The 17,217-nt window shown below is 50.4% G+C and overlaps 1 protein-coding gene across 2 annotated transcripts; it reads right to left on the reverse strand.

The window, feature by feature from the left end:
* Positions 1–7,344: 7,344 nt before the first annotated feature.
* On the reverse strand, positions 7,345–16,000 carry Aipl1 (aryl hydrocarbon receptor interacting protein like 1). 2 transcript variants are annotated; one of them, XM_021213626.1, is made up of 7 exons: positions 15,854–16,000; positions 15,103–15,282; positions 10,131–10,319; positions 9,146–9,322; positions 8,930–9,071; positions 7,994–8,186; positions 7,345–7,883 (listed from the first exon to the last, which is right to left on the reverse strand). In XM_021213626.1, exons 1-7 carry the CDS (start codon positions 15,947–15,949, stop codon positions 7,874–7,876), a joined length of 987 nt encoding a protein of 328 aa, XP_021069285.1. In that variant the 5' UTR covers positions 15,950–16,000; the 3' UTR covers positions 7,345–7,873. The 2 variants fall into 2 exon arrangements, with proteins under 2 accessions (XP_021069285.1, XP_021069284.1); XM_021213625.1 differs by lacking the exon at positions 7,345–7,883 and having other exon boundaries at positions 7,938–8,186; positions 15,854–15,949.
* Between the last annotated feature and the right edge of the window lie 1,217 nt (positions 16,001–17,217).

A 17,217-nucleotide genomic window follows, 5' to 3' on the forward strand; every position in this document is an offset into this window, starting at 1 on the left:
TTCCTGCTGGTTCCTAGGTACTGACAGAGCTGGGTTCCTGCTGGTTCCTAGGTACTGACAGAGCTGGGCTCCTGCTGGTTCCTAGGTACTGACAGAGCTGGGTTCCTGCTGGTTCCTGGGTACTGACAGAGCTGGGCTCCTGCTGGTTCCTAGGTACTGACAGAGTTGGGCTCCTGCTGGTTCCTAGGTGTGCTGGAGAGAGCGGGCTATTCCCTTGGTTGTCAGGCATCTAGAGCCTAGCTATGCCCCTTCCCCATCTTCAAAGCCAAGTCTTTCCCATGCCTCCATCTGACTACTTCTTCCTTCCCTCTTCCATTTTAAAAACTCTCAATCCATGTTGGCCACAGCCAGAAAACTCAGGAAAATATTCCCGTTTTTAAATCAGCCCATTAACAACCAATCGTATTTTTTCCCATACGTGTCCTAATTCACAGGTACGAGGGATTCGTATGTGGACAATGCTTGTGCCTTATTCATGCTCATCACGGAGTGTTTTAGTTAGAGTTTCTATTGCTGTGAAGAGAAACCATGACCAAGGCAACTCTTAGAAAGGAAAACATTTCATTGGGTCTGACTTACTGGTTCAGAGGTTTAGTCCATTGTCATCATGGCGGGAAGCATGGCAGCACACAGGCAGACACGGTGCTGGAGAAGAAGCCAAGAGTTCTACATCCGGATTGGTAGGCAGCAGAAAGAGAGAGTGACACTGGGCTCGGCTTGAGCATCTGAAACCTCAAAGCCCACCTCCAGGGACATACTTCCTCCAACAAGACCACACCTCCACCAACAAGACCACGCCCCCTCCAACAAGACCACACCTCCACCAACAAGACCACGCCCCCTCCAACAAGACCACACCCCTCCAACAAGACCACACCTCCACCAACAAGACCACACCCCTCCAACAAGACCACACCTCCTAATGAGCCTGTTGGGACCATTTTCATTCAAACCACCATAGAAAGTTTCACTATTCCTTAATAATGAGGACCGGGCTCCCAAAGAAGTGGCTGAGCCAGATGGTAAAAAGAGAGGAAAGGGTTTCCTGTAGGGGATACCAGATGTGTTTCCAGTAAGAAGGGCCTGGCCAGGGGACTCAGCACCGCACAAGGTCAGGGGCATCTCAAGAAGTGAGTGCAGAGTAGACCAGGTGGTTCAGTGGGTAGAGACCACCAAAGCCTGACAACCCAGAATGCACAGAAAGTGCGTGTGAAAGCGATTGCTGTAACCTTCCCATCCTTATGGTGAGATGGGAGGTGGACACAGGAGGATGGCCTAGAAGCTCGTGGGCGAGCAGCTGCTTTGTGCTTAGTAGGTCCCTTTAACCAAACACTGGTTAAAGATCAGATCACCCTTCCTAACCCTACTCTCTCCTCCTTTCCCTGTTCCCCTGCCTTCCTTCCCTCCCCACAACGTGACTAGCTTGGCTGAGAGCTCCCCTTCTCCATGGACAGCTAGCCACAAACCCACGGCCTCCTCTCCCCCCACTCCCTCCAGCACTTGCACTCTGCCTCCTAAGCCCTCTATCATTCTGCCATTGCTACAGATCGCTCGCATGTACGGTGCTGGGAGCCCTGATGCCTCTGACTCTCCCTGGCCATCTTTGTGAGTTCTGGATTTGGTTTTGCTGGGTCAACCAGGCTGACTTCAGGCTTCCAATATTCTTAGCCTTGTCCACTGACGGCTAGGATAACGGACTGTCTCAATATCATTTCCGTGTATGTGGCTTCATATAAAGCTACCTTCCCCTCCAGGTGGGGACCCGCTGGGCTGTTCACCTGGGCCAGTTCCTCACAGGATCCCACAGTCCCGCTGAGACCAAGAACCAGTCTCACCCCTCCTCACCTGATACACCCAAACCCTCAGCACCTAGACCAGATAGGCCATAAATACTACCTCCTATAGAGACTCCATACAACATTCAGTGGGCAAAGAGCTTACCTAAAGTGCAAACATCCTTGGGTTCAGTCCTGCACTAACTTTGGCTACATAGCATATTTGCAGCCAGCCTGAGCTACATAGACCATCTGGGGGGGGGGGGGAATGACTTAACAATGCATTCATTCATAAATTCATTCTTCTTGTGGTGACTTGGCTCTAGAGCCTCACTGTGGTCCCCTTAGGAGAAGAAGTTGCTAGTGAGAAACCACCATACCCTGAGAAGGAAGGCCAGTTCATCAAGTAAGTCTTCTCTGCCCAAATATCTCCTGTGACTGCCTCACAATGTGGGAAGCGGCTGCCACCACCCTCTGCCAAGCCTCCTGCTCTTGCAGGGCCAAAGGATGTCTTTCAGGGTCTTCCCTCCCTCTGAACGTCAGGCCAGCTGCACATCCTAGGACAGCAGGCTGCTGGGAGCTCCTATGCAGAGGACACATACACACACACACACACACACACACACACACACACTGTCAGCCAGAGCTGCGACTTCCCAGAACAGGAAACAGCGGCCTTTCTAAGAGACAGATGTGAAGTCACTAACAGAATGAATACCAAGCTAGGAGTTCATGTCACTTGTCTTGCTTCGAATTCCCCCAAAGGGGTCCTAAAGAGAAGCTATGGAAGAACTGAATGCAGTGCACTGGCCACTTGGAATATTTGTCACAGAAAGGGGACAATGGTGACAGGCTGCACAGTGACAGAGCGGGCGGCTGCTTCCACAGCCAGGAAGTTGGAGCTCCCTCTCTCTGGAGATGGCAGAGCAGGGAGCGGAGGCGTTCACTCTCACCTAAAGATAAGGAGTGGGGAATACAGAGGACACCTGAGGAGACAGAGGACTAGGGATTGCGAGGTGTGGCAAGGTGAGCTCACAAGTGACCCCAGGGTGCTGTACATAAAGGTCACTGTAACCAAAGCAGATACTGTGTCTATCACAATGCTCAGCCTCTCAAGGTACTTCACTGGGACAGCAAAAATCACAGACTTCTGTGCACAAAGGAGACAGCAGCTCAGAGACGTTAAGCAAATTGTACAAAATCACACAGCTGATTGTAAGGTAAACATATGTAACCACTATAGGAATCAATGCGGAAGTTTCTGAGGGGACAAAAGCAAACATTTGTGTTGCGTGAAAGGGGGGGTCAACCCCTCCTTCTCAAGTATGGACGAGGCCCTTAGGCCTAATACCACGGACCGGCAAGGCACTGCCGTCGGCTTCGTGCTAGCTTTTGGAAGGTGAGATGCAACCCCTACAAGTTGTCCTGACGGCCACATGTGTTGTGGCAAGTCCCTTCTTCCATCTGAAGTAAATGCATGTTTTTAAAAAGCTAAAAATAGATATCACGTGACCCAGCTATGCCGCTAGGTAAACAGGCACAGCCACAGACAAGGAACCCGCTCATTCCTGCCCTAGTCAAGAAACGGAACCAGCCTAGGTGTGCAACAACAGATGACTGGGTAAAGATAATGTGGCCCGAATGCATGGTGGAATGTTATCCATCCGTGAAGAAAAATTAAATCGTAACATTCTCTGGGAAAGGGATGGAGCCAGAGATCATTGTGTCAATTGAAACAAACCAGACTTGGAGAGAAAAACACCACACCATGTTCTTTCACCTTAGGAATCTAGATTTTAAATTGAGCACGTGTGTGTGTGTGTGTGTGTGTGTGTGTGTGTGTGTGTGTGTGTATTTGTGCATGCATGTGTGTACATGTGCAAATGGCCATGCAGCTAGTAAATGTTGAGAGCTGGTTAGGAACCCAGGCTTGTCTGACTATTCCTTGCTTTTTAGCCTCCGTTCTATTCTGGCCCCAGATGTGGAGACAGAGGACAGGTGACTCTGATATGGCATCTGAGGGAACCCCTGACTGGTCATTATCATCAGTGATTTATGGCCAATGTAACACAGGCTGGCAACAGTGACCCCCTTGTCAGAGGCAAGGGGACAGCCAAGAGAAACAAAGAGGAACAGTTACACACAGTTTTTGGAAATCACTGGCATGTCACCATTCCGAGGTGAACGTTTGGGAGCGCAAGGCTACAGGTCAAGTTGTGAGAGACCAGGCTGCTAGGAATGACAGCTCAAGTCTGAAGGCAGCGAGTCTGCTGCCATAAACCCTGGCTCTGAATGGGTTACCATCAGACCTCTCACTGCAAAGTGGGAAATACATTGTAAAAAAAAAAAAAAAAAAAAAAAAAAAACCTGAAAAGATAAAAATCAGCTGAACAGTGACAGTTCCGGCTTCACTGAAGTCCAAAATGCCAGCATGCAACAGTGCCCTCTGCAGGCTACTTGAGGAACATGATTGGCAGGGGTGGCTCAGCAGAAAAGCTCCAGAAACACAATCACCCCCTGAACAAATGAGCTGCTGAAAAGAACACATCTTCTCGAAAAACGGAAACTCGAATGGTCCATAACGACTGAAAATGCATTCGGCATCCCCAGCCATTAGGAAAATAATCATTGAAACAGCCTTGAGAATCCTTCTTGCCCCAGTCAGAATGACTGCCATCAACCAAACGTGGTGGAAGTTTAAACCTGTACAGAAACTACAGAAATCAGTATCGAGGTTTGTAAAACTAAAATATTAAACTAGAGAGAGGAGCGGGAAGCCTGCGTTGCAGCTGAAAGGGGAAACTTCTTTGCCTACAAGACAGAGCCCCCGGGAAACCTTGATAGACACCAAGAGTGAAAATCAATCCATCCAAGCTGTCTGGATGTCCAGTCCAGAGGATACGTCCCGTCCTTCTACCTTATCCAGGGACCCCTAGCCCTTGCCCCCTTTGTTTTATAAACTGCTTTAATGAATAGTGTTCAGCTGGAGAGAAAGGTACAGGGTCCCAGGATCATCTGGCTGTCACTGACTCTGTCCCCTGGTACTGTCTAGAGTCAGAACTGGACGTCTTCAAGACCTGTCCTTCAAGATCAAATCCGTGGGATTTCTGAGATGACTCTAGGCTTCTGACCTGGTCAGCATGGGTTCTATGCAAATCACACAGAGGTGCCTTCTTCAGTCCCTTGCCTGCCACCTGCTGGGAACTGGTAAGCACTGCACATAGCTAACGTAGACATGGTGAGGTTAAGGGTCGGGAGGCTGGGATTCTGCCTGTGGTGTTGTGTACAACTGCAACAGCCCGTTCCAAGCCTCTCTACCATGTCAGCTGCACCCACCTCACCAGTCTCCTCTCCGACAGCACTGGCTCTTGCCTGAAATACTACTGCAGGAGTCTCAAAGCTTGCTTCTCCCCTTCAATACAAGCTCAAACTTGCCACAGAAAGATCTTTCTAGAAAGCTAATTTGATCATTCTTCCCTTCTCAGAGAACTCACTGGTTTCCAGGATCCTCTGGATACAGCCCTGTTGGAGCAGCTAGCTTTTCTCCCAAGACATCCTGGTCTATATAGGTTTCGCACCCTATGCCAACCCCGTCCTCACCTAGACAGACCATAGGCCAGCCCCATGCCCAGCCTACTCTGAATCTAATCTGTCCTGTTTTGTCCCGGGCAGCATGAAAGACAAATGCCTGGTGTGGTGGCAGTTACACCCTTCCAGGTGTTGGCCTTCAGAATGCTCTAAAAGGAAAGTGTGGAGACAATGGTGTGACTAGAACTCAAGACAACTGGGGAGTGCAAACACACAGGAGACGGGGCCCAGGACAAGATCGATCTCACTCTAAACCTTAGAGGTTCCACCCACTGATACCTTGATAGTCAGCATCTGGCCTCCAGAATTGATAGGTGGCATTCTTGTATCAACTTAAATGGGCCCTCAGGTGCCCAGATTTTGGTGGGCATTATCCCTGGCATCTATAGGAGGGCATTTGGGATGGGCTGACATTTAAATTAGCCAGCTGAGCACAGCACATTACCTCCCTCCTGTGGGTGGGTCTCCGCCAGTCAGCTGAAGGTCTGACTAAAACAAGCAAGTCTGCCTTCCCTTCTGCTTGCCTGCCTCAGGCTTGGGACATAGAACTTACGCTCCAGCTGTCCTGACGCCCAGGCCTTGGATTACACAGCAACGCTCCTGGGGCCCAGACCTTCAGTCTTAGAGCAGCCCTATAACCCCAGGCTCCCCTGGGTCTCAATCTTACCTCCTTCGTCATGAGGAGAGCCCTTGAAAAATCACAAAAACGACTCTCCCTTCTTAGATTACAAACAAACAAAAAAGTCTGAAGAGAGGGAAGACTCAAGATAAATGCTCAGAAAAGAGGGATGCCCACGGCTGCTTCTGCCTCGACTGTGCACGCTGGCCTATGAGAAGCCTTGGTGAAGGACATCTCCAGCTCTGCAGCCTGACCTTTTCTCCTGGGCTGGGAGGGAGGGTTGACACTGAGACCTAGATGCCAAGAGCATCCTCATTATGGTGGCCCGGAGATTGGGGGGGATCGAAGAATTGGGAAAACTGCAATCAAAGCCTGCCAGCGGGGAACACACCCACACAGCCACAATCATGTAAATGTTGTTTATTGATTTTTCCTGAGGTTCCAGTCAACCTGAGGCAGCGCGCAGACCTCATTTGTTTGCAGAGCTCAGGGTGGATGTTCACCAACAGCGTGGTGGAAGGGAAGTACACCCCGCCCTCAGGGAGAGAGGAACACTGCAATGGTGCCACCAAGGTCAATGACATTCAGAGGGGTTCTATCGATGAAGTGACAAGAAGGAACCAAGAGAGTCAGAAATCCCTAAATACAGCTACCCAAGCCCAGAAAAGAGTGGAACCCCATTTGTAAGCAGCCCTGGTCCATGATACAAGAGGCTGCGATGGAGACTTGTGTGGAGATGGAGAGAGAGGGGGAAAAAAAAAAAAGGAGGCCGGGCGTGGTGGCACACGCCTTTAATCCCAGCACTTGGGAGGCAGAGGCAGGCGAATTTCTGAGTTCGAGGCCAGCCTGGTCTACAGAGTGAGNTCCCAGCACTTGGGAGGCAGAGGCAGGCGAATTTCTGAGTTCGAGGCCAGCCTGGTCTACAGAGTGAGTTCCAGGACTACACAGAGAAACCCTGTACCAAACCAACCAAAAAAAAAAAAAAAAAAAAAAAAAAAAAAAAACTACCAGAAAAATACAAATGGGCATGGTGGAAAGAGTAGGGGGAGAATTTAAAAGAAAAAAAGAAAAAGAAAAAAGAAAAGCTAATTTTATTTGAAAACATCATAATGAAAATATTGTGGGTGCTAATTAAAAATATTTTTAAGTCGGGACTGGAGAGAAGGCTCAGCAGTTGAGAGCATTTGCTGCTCTTCCAGAGGATCTGAGTTTGGTTCCCAACACTCAGGAAAGGCAGCTCACAACCACCTGTAATTCTAGGTTTATACCTTCACAAATCCTCCCCTGGTCTCCTTGGGTACCTGTACACATGTGGCAGACACACAGATACACACAAATAAAATCAAATAAAATTTTCTTTTTAAGTTTGTTTATTACACCTGAGCTAAGGAATGGTAGTTGTCCTGTGCCCTGTGTTAATTTGGGGCTTGGGGGAGGGGCTTTGATTTTCCATGGGCACCTATGACTTTGATCTCACAAAATGCATTTATTTATGTGTGCATCTATTTATTTGTGTCGGAGCTCAACCCCAGAGCTCCAGGATTGCTAAACAAGCTCTCTACCACTGAGTTATATCCCCAGCCCTAAGACATTAGTCTTAATGTGATTTAATACGGATACGCACTTCAAAAGTGACATCAAAGTCCTGGTTAATTGAACCAGGGATGCCCAATCTATGCTTGCTGCACGGGTGGCCCACAGTCTGTGGGAACGCAGAGAAGTCACTGGTAGCCTCCGGGCGGCCAAGAACACTTCCCCTGGGGCACCCTGCAGCAAGAGGAGCAGTCTGGGTTCAGAGCCTCCGTCCATAGACCCAGCCCTCGGCCCAGGGCTTCAACCCGCAGCTCCCACCCAACCTCACCCAGTCTAACCCAGTGGGATCCAGCCCAGCCTAGCCCAGCCTAGCCCAACCTAGCCCAGCCTAGCCCAGCCTAGCCCAGACTAGCCCAGCCTAGCCCAGCCTAGCCCAGACTAGCCCAGACTAGCCCAGACTAGCCCAGCCTAGCCCAGCATGCTCCGGCAGCGCTGCCGCTCCTCCTCCTGCTTGTCCGCCAGGCGGCTCTCCAGCAGCCTCAGTTCCCGGAGCACAGCCTTGCGCATGGATGGCTCCAACTCCAGCACTTTCTCCAGGTCCGCCTTGGCCTCCTCAGCGTTCCACACCTCTGCGTGAGCACGTGCGCGCATATAGTAGGCCTTTACGATCCCTGTGGGGAGACGTGCACAGCGCCCACCCAGCTAGTCCCAGAAAGCCCATTCGGCCACCCAGCCTCAAATCCTGTGACCAATTTCACGTTCAGAACTCTACATTGTTCCCACCGAGGACGCAAGCTTTGTCACCATCAGACCCTGTCCTCACACCTGACCAATTTGGGTGACTGAGGCTCGATGCCATAAGGGTGGAGGTGCTTAGAGCCTGTGTGTGCTGTTAATCGTTCTTAGCGTTAGTCAAGCACTGTCTCAAATACCGGCAGAGACCTGCTGAAAAGTGTCGACTTCATATTTTTCCCTGGATTGCTGGCCTCCTTTCAAAGCCTGGCTGCTCCACCCAAATTCATGGAATACAGAGCCATATGCACATTTGAAGAATGTAAAATGCATACGATTTTAAAACCACCTCCCTAAAGCCTGGTGGAATGGCACACACCTGTAAAGCTCTGGAGGCTGAGGCAGGAGGATCACCAGTTCCGAGTGAGCCTGGACTAGATCACCGGCCTCAGTCAGAAGCAGACACCTCCCTCCATAAAATATCACCCACCCAGAAGCACATACAACGCAGTTGCAGGATTGTGGGAATCCCCTGGATGAAGACAAGCTTCCATGCCTCGCGGGGTAGGGAAGGACTACTAAGGGCTCCCAAGGTGCCTGGGGCCTGGCTGCCCCATCTCCCCAACCCCCGTCCTGCTCCCCCACCCTCACTCCTGCCCCCTCACCCCTGCCAGGGCTGCACCTGGGTGGTGCCGTAGAATGTCGCTGGTGTGCTCCAACACCTCATAGTACTCCTCTTTCTTCAGCAGGCACTGGCAGTAGTTGAGGATCAGGGTGTTGATCATCTTCTCCAGCTTCAGCCACTCAACCTCCCAGGGCTTCTCCTGCGGAGCAGAAGCTCAGCCACCTGCTGCTAAAGGCTCCGTCCCAGCCCGCCCAGCCAGAGGTAGCCCCACACCTTGGTCTGAAGGTTCCTCAGGCACACAATGGCCTCCTGGTACTTGGTGGCGGCCTGATCATAGCGGCCCAGCTTGTAGAGCCTGTTGCCTTCTCCATGAAGAAGAGGTACCGCCTGCATCCTCTCTTCATTATTCAGGTTCCATGTCTCCCTCTGGTACTCATTTGGGGCCTCAACCTAGCCCAGGAGCTACAGGTTAGCCAGGCAAAGACCAGACAAGATGACCCCCCAGTGTCCTTCTGAAGGAGTTTGCTATGTCCCACAGTGAGGCACCACACCAGAAGGCTGATGGTTAAGACCTTGAAGACAGAGCAAAGAAGCAGCAAAGCCCAGCCCCGCCCTAAACAAGCCAGTGACTTTGGGCAGATTATGAATATGCTCCTTTCTTTAGGAAAGTTTGCTTTCAATAGTTGGAAAACTGTCATGAGTACTCACTGTGTTAGCACAAGGCACTTTTATTGCCATCTGGTGGGAATTTATCATCATAATAACACAAACATGTAGTCTCTACAGAGAGCATCTTGGAAGGGATTCTCTTGCTCAGTGTACAGACACAACTGTTCTTTTTTACTTCCCCATACAGCCCTCAGGTTGAGCCTCAACCTTGCTCATGAGCCGAGTCCTGACCTGGCCTTGACCTTCAGCCTGGTTCTTCTAGATCCATGCAGGATCTCTTACTGTGCCAGACCCAAGTCCAAACCCACAAATCACAGGGACAAAGGAAGAGGTCTAAATCTTGCAGAAATGGAAGCAAATGACCAACTGAGTAAAAAGGCTTCAAAAATGAAATTTAACTCGTTTTCAAACATTGGTTCCAAATGAGCTTTTTCCTTGTGGGGGAGGGGCTGTTTTTGGAACTTTCAGTTCTGCTGGGGTCCCTGACTAGCCTCTTATTTTCTATAGAAAACACGTGAAGTGGGCATGGGATAGGGGTCTGAAGCATCCCTCCTGAGCTGGGCCAGCCCCTCCCACACCTGACTCCCACCTGCAACAGCTCAATCAGGAAGATAAGAGGCTGTGGCTCTTTCTGTAGCTCATCCAGGTCCTCGTAGCCCAGCGTGTGGTATGCAAACATGTTGGCCAACCCGCATGTGTGCACATGCCAGCTCGTGGGGTCCTTGCCCTCAGCCACCTGCCGCAGACTTCGGGACAACATAGGGTAGACCCCTGTGTGCTGTAGAGATATGGATGGGGGTGCCTCAGCTGTCAGAGCCTACCAGGCCACACCCAGCCCAGGCCACACCCCTCACAACAGAGCCCTGATGTTCCAGGACACCTCCAGAATAACCATATTTCTCCGGTGTACCACCAACTGCTTTATATCTGTCCACACCTCTTGTCCTTGTCACCACCCATCAAAGGAGCTACTGTGGATATCCCTGTGCTGCAGATGTAGAACAAGAGCCTGGAGAGGTTAAGCAACTTTCTCAAGGTTGCACAGCTAGGCATGACACAGACAAGATTCAAATCTGCCTGTGCTTTTAGCCACATATTGCCTCTTTAGAGCCTTGTGGTTAGTATAACACATTTCTTCCCCCAAGAAACCCTTGAGCCTCAGAAGCCCAAGGCTCTCAGCATGCAGCAGTGGGAGGGACCAGGATCCCAGATTGAGAGAGCCATCAAATGTGACAGTGCAAGTGCATATCTGGTCTGATCTGGCCGCATCCAGCACAGCGTTGGCCCTTGGGGTTCAGCAAGGCCCGCTCCATGCTAAGCCTCAACTTTACAGTTGAGCCTCAGAGCCCATCTCCACAGAGGTGAAATTGCCCAGTTCAGGGCCCCCCTACAAAGTGACTCTAGTTCCTTGCTCCTGGTAGGAAAGAGAGAAGCTGAGGGTTGAAGGTCACCTTCCCCACCCCAACTGGCCTGGATTAGCCCAGATGTCCTTGGCTGACTTCTGAGAAGCAAAGCCAGATGGCAGGTGCCTGAGGATTAAGGGTAAGGGAGGGAACACAAGCTCCACCAACTTGCTTCCAGGAGAGACCCACGGGCGCCCATTTGAGCAGGACCTCGTACAAAGGCTAAATTCTGCTAGAGGCCTGTCAACCTGGAAGGCCCAGTGCCCGATCCCATGCCCGGGGTTATAAAATGACATCAGGGACAGGATAGAATCCAAGAGACAAGGACAAGTTGGGGACAAGGCAGGTCTTTAGTGTCCTAGCAGCAACTTTGAGAAAAAGAGGGATCCTGGAGCCTTCCTTCCAAGCTACAGGTTATAGGCACAACCGCTGTCACTCGTGGACTCTGGATATCTGAGGACTCAGCCAATCAGGGAGCCCAGAACTATGGTTTCCTCTTGGCTCTGGGGCCAGAGCCTGGTGCAGGCCAAGGCCCTGTCTGCACTGGAAGATGCCACCTGCAGCGACTCAGGCCACATCCACTGATTTCCAGCTTGGTCCCACTTGTGCACATCAGTCACTTGCCCACAAACAGTGCGTTGAGTCTGAAGGTCTGCTTTTTAAATTGGTTGGCAGCGTTTAAACACAGAGTACTAACAAGCGAGCTCAGAGCTGTATTGGAGTCCAGAACCCAATATCCTGCCACTCCCAGCCCAGGGGTGGCACCACCCACAATGTCATCCCCAAACAATTAACAATCATGAAAATACCCCTGACAGGCCAATCTAGTGGGAGCATTTCCTCAATTGAGAACCCTCCTCCAAAACGACTCTGGCATGTGTCAAGTTGACATAGAACTAGTCAGCACACGTGTGAACTCCTACATATTCTTTAAGACCCAACTCTATGTCACCTACATGAAGAAGTTTCCCCCCAAAGACTCTAGAGCAGTTAGCTTTCTGCCTTTTGTGGCTCCAAAGTGCTCTGCCCTTGTTCTCTATGCCATGCCCTGGTTGTCTCTCACTCTAATGGGCTAAGGGTCTGCTCCTCCACAATTCAGTTCTTCCAGGATTGGAGACCACCTGTATCACTCCTAACACAGAATAGGCTCAGTTGGATGCCCAGGAATTGCTTGGTAATGAAAGGAAGGGGAGGGGGAGGAGGAAGAGATCATAGGAGATAAGGGGAAACAGAATAAGGTAGTGGCAAAACAGATCTAGTGGCGAAAAATTGGATTATGAGTGCCAGGGAGATGGTATGTTAGGGAAAGTGCCTATTGCACAGGTGTGAGGACCTAAGTTCAGATCCCCGGAGTCCACATAGGGCAGGTGTGATAGGAAGTGCATCTACGATGCTGGCGCTCCTACAGGCAGATGGACAACAGACAGAAGAGTCCCCCGAAGCTCACAGGCCAGTTGGTGTACTCAGCAGCGAGCAACAAGAGACTCTGCCTCAAACAAAGTGGAAGGTGAGGCTGCCCATCTGAGATTGGTCATGACCTCTGACCGTACATGTACAGACACACAGACAAAAACAAAAACAGTGTCTTGATTGTGAATGAACATTGATTGGATTGAGACCTGGGTAGGAGAACTTTGGATGGGTGGATGGATGGATGGATGGATGGATGGATGGATGGATGGATGGAGGTGTGGGAGGTTTAGTGATGAAAGTCTGGATTTTGATTGAACACTGGTTGACTAGAAGCATAAATAAAGTCACGCCTGGGCAGATGAGGGTGGGGCAGATGGATGTATAGATAAAGTATGGCTGTCTACGTGGACAAGTGATTCATATGAGCATTCATGAAAGCCGTGAGCACTGGAAAAACCAACAGTCACCATATCTAAAGCTTGCCCACGATGAGACGTACATCACGTGACTGCTGAAGTGGCCAAAAGACCAGAGTCACAGGACAACTCCCGGAGGGAGCAGCAGCTTGGGACTTTGCAAACAGCAAAACAGTCAACTAGTCAAGATCTTATTGACAGCATTCTGTCCATGCAGCCTACCACATGATCAAATATGCACCCCGGGGAGCATAACTGGGGGGAGGTACTCTTGCTGGTGACAAAGCCCTCTAGAACAGAAAGCCTGAAGTCGGTACACAGGGGTCTTACAAGGTTGAGGTGCCTCTGAGAGACAGTTCTAAACTAACCCATCACAGAATAAGCCAACTGGATGAAGTCCTGAACTGACAGACACATTTTTTTTTTAATTTAAACAAAAATTATAACACAGAGACTATTGCAAAGAAAAGATGCTGGGCTCCTGTGTACTGAGGAACACCCAGGTGTGATGTGTTACACTGCACCCCTATTGGTTGGCACTGCGGTCTGACCTTATTGAAAGATGCCTGTATTCAACAGGAAGGCTAAGGACCTCACTTCGATCCTGCCCCTCGACTTGTTTGAACCAGAGCAGGTCACTTCCTCTCTCAGAATCTTACCCCCAGTAAGGTTCCTCAGTAAAATGGAAGTGTGGATCTTCAACATTCTAGCTCAAAATAATAACTTCCACTTTTTAATTGCCTTATAAATACTGTGAGCTCTGATCATTTATATCATATCCTGTGGTTCCCAAAATAGCCCTGGGCATGTCTTCGTTCACTTACAGAGAAGGAGAGAGAATGGTAAGAGGAGAAGGGATCTCCCAGGTCACGCCACACTAATAGAACACATCTCAAATGCAGTCTATCTCTCTACAAACTGCTCTTTCAAAAAGGTCATTAGCTCCCCACGAAATAAAGAGTATCTATCTACCGTCCGCTGTGAAAATCCAGGGGGAGCTTTGTGATAGACAGCTCAGCTTGCCAACACCTGAACTCACCCATCAATCTCAATCTTCAGATAGGCAGGCACAGTGGGACCCTCTGTGAGAAGTTAACAGAGGCTGTGGGGGTGGGACTCCATTGGTCGAGCGCTTGTCCAGCATGCACAGGTCCCCGGGCTTGCTCTCTAGTACTACATAAACCAAAGGCGGCGGTGCATACCTCTAAGCTGGGCAGGAGGATCAGAACGTCAAGGTCATCCTCAGCTACACTAGAAGTCTGAGGCCAGCCTGGGTTACATGAAACTTGGCACAAAAATAAAGGGTGGGGGGGGTGAGAAGGAGAGAGGAAAGAAAGAGCTAGAATCTTTTCAAGCCCTCGAGGCTAAAAGCCCATTTTTTCAAAAATACAGGAAATAAAGGAATATGTCAGACAATTACATTCAGAAGCAACCAGCTGAATCCAAATGTGCATCTCTCTAGGACTGCTAACTCAGTGCCCGACATGACCCAGAGGAGGCAGGAGACCCCAGAGAGAAAGAAGACACAGGGCCACACTGCCAAAGCCTAACCCACTGATCTTATTTGGATCCTGCCTGAACACAGAAATGCCACTCGTTTATAAAGAACAAATGAGAGAGCTGGAGGGATGGGTCAGCAGTTAAGAACATGAAGGGATTGTTTGGGTTTTCTGAAGATGTAATAATGATGCCGTGGGGTGTGTGTGTGTGTGTGTGTGTGTGTGTGTGTGTGTATGTATGTGTGTGTGTGTCTGTTTACTGTCTTGTAGTTTTAGAGTATCAAATTCTAGTGTTTCTGCATGAGTTGGCACGATGTCTGAAATTTGCCCACACCATGTGGGATATTGAAGAAAGTTCCCTGGACAGAAGTGGATACAAGGGAGGGGTTGTGGATTGATAGGTGGCAGGAACTCACAACTTGTTTTTTCCTTGACTTTTGCATGTTTCAAAGTTTCTCTAAGAAATACTGATCCCTCCAAATCACAAAACAAGAAGTTGTAAAGATGTTTTATATGAGATATAAATATGAATTGAGTCATAGAGTTGGGAGGAATGGGGGAGGGGAGGGATGTGCTTGGTGGCATGAGTATCCAGGACCTACGATGCTGAGCAAAAAGGAAAGGGGGGCCCTCTCCTACCATACAAAGCCACATGCTCCCACAGCCCCTGAGCCAACCACATACTCCATGTCACTTGAAGGCCTGCTTTATCTGAAGGGCTGGATGCCATGTTTGTAATGGCAGAGTTTTACCCTAACTTTCTTGAACCCTGAAAGCTCTGGGAAGCATGTGAGGGAACAGAGTGCAGAGGGAGCCACGAGACTACTTACAACGGTGTCACACCAGAACTCAGCCACCTCGCCAAGCCGCATGGAGGTCAGCAGTGTCTCCCACACCTCCAGCTTGAACATGTTGCCAATGATGATGCTCATGGGCTGACCCACCTGCTTGCTGTCATCGATCACCGTGTGCTCATCATCACACTTCATTGTTCGGAAATGAAAGGTCACCTGGTCCCCAGAACAGAGGGCTTTGGTGTAGACATATCTCCCCCAGTTCCAGCAGCCGTGTCACCCAACCACAGCAGGCAACTGGGGCTGTCCTTGGGGGTCAGCTCACCCGCATCTCATAAGATACCTCAGCTCCCCTCCCATACCTACGAGTCCTCACAAGAAACCTATTCCTTTCCAGCAAACCCTATGCCTATCTCTCACAGCCAAGTGCCAGGAATTCCTTCTCCAATAAGCTCCAATGTCCAGTGTCCCTCCACCCTGAGAGACCCATCAAACACAAGAAGACAAGCTCCATAACTCCTGAGGTTCCTTCCAACTAACTTGACATTTTGGAGCTCTGGAAATTTTCCTTAACCCCCCCCCTTAGCTAAAGTTACCCTGAAAACTACCCAAAAGGCCTGTCTATAAACTCCAGAGCAAAGGAGCCTGGGTAATGGACGGGCAATTCCAGCAAAGGCCTGCCTGGCTGGAGTTGGGGGGTGGGGGGGGGTGGATACCTGTAGTGCTCTGGGCACAGCTGAAACAGAGAAAGAAACCATGGGGGCCCTATCGGGGAGTAGATACTCACTCGAGAGCCAGTGATGAAGTTGGGGAGCTCTCCCGTTCCCCCATGCAGAATGGTCTTCTTGACACCCTCCACATTGAGGAGTAGAGAGACATCCATGCTGCGGGTAGGGGAGCGGTTTGTTCAGGCCTAGATAATCCTACCAAAGCAGGGAACAGTCTGGCTGACACCCAGGGAGAGGCCTGTGCAAGCCTAGATAATCCCCCCGGAGAGGAGGGCAGCAGCTGACACCCAGAGGATTTCCGGACAGGGGGGGAAGAAGGAAGGAAGGCGGAAGGAAGGTAGTCGAGGCACTACAGACCCCACAGTCCACATTCCCCAGGATCCCTCAGCAGATGCAGACCCCCCCCCCCGTCTGACACCCAGAGTGACATCAAGGTTTGCCTTTGTGCCACCTCAACAAAAAAGGTCCACGGATGTTTCTGTGGAGAGGGAGAGAAGAAAGCAGGCAACAGAAGATGGCTGGGGACATCTGAGGGGAAAAGAAGGGAGGCCCAAAGCCACCATTGCCCGTCCTGTACGTGTAGCGCTGACCTTGTCCCAGTCTCTGTCTCTTAGCATCTCCATTTCCCCTGCTCCTCTCCTCCTGGGGTCTGGGAGAAGGTTTCTACCTTTGGGGTGACTAAGAGAGTTACCCCAGTTCTGGGGGAAATTGATAAGTTCCTAGTGTCAAGCTTCTGCCTCCACTCTAAGGTCTGGCTAAAGGGTCACGCTCTCTCTAGTCCTTTAGAGAGCCTTTGTCCTGGGTCCAGAGAAACAAGCAGAGCTTATGAGCCCACGGAACCCCCTTGGGAAACTAGAGGAGAAAACGTGATGTGTCGGTTTGGTGTTTGGCGCCACCTTGTGGCCAGCTTCAATTCTCATGCTTTTTTTTCCCAGAGCCTTAAGGTGGATGAAAGATTCTGAACACATCACCACCAGTCCCTTTTGGGCATTGACCGAGAGATAACACAGACCTTGCCACGCGGAGACATTATAGCTGGCTAATAGCCAACCAGAGCTCCCTACATTCATGGCTTCATAGCCTTGGGTGTTTCCCTTCTCCAGGGAGGCCAGAATCCTGGGGATATCCAGCACCCTCAAAAGTCTTGATTTCCATGAGAAGCCCTTGCCTTAAAGGACCACAAGCCTAGGCCAAGGGTCAGAAACAAGATGCAACCTGGCTTTATAGAAATCTCTCCCTCAGTGCCGGCGGCCCCATGGGGCCTGTTTTCATCCCAGCCTTGGAGAGGTGTAGACACTTTTTTTCCTCTCCCGTCTCTCTCCAGCCACACAATAGCTTAAAGGGGCATGTTGCTGAGGAGGAAGAATGGCCATCAGGGAAACCAGCGACTTCGTGGCCACATACCCCAGGGTCAGGTACCGAC

The sequence above is a fragment of the Mus pahari genome, chromosome 14 (genome assembly GCF_900095145.1).
Source record: "Mus pahari chromosome 14, PAHARI_EIJ_v1.1, whole genome shotgun sequence".
In the NCBI taxonomy this organism is placed as follows: domain Eukaryota; kingdom Metazoa; phylum Chordata; class Mammalia; order Rodentia; family Muridae; genus Mus; species Mus pahari.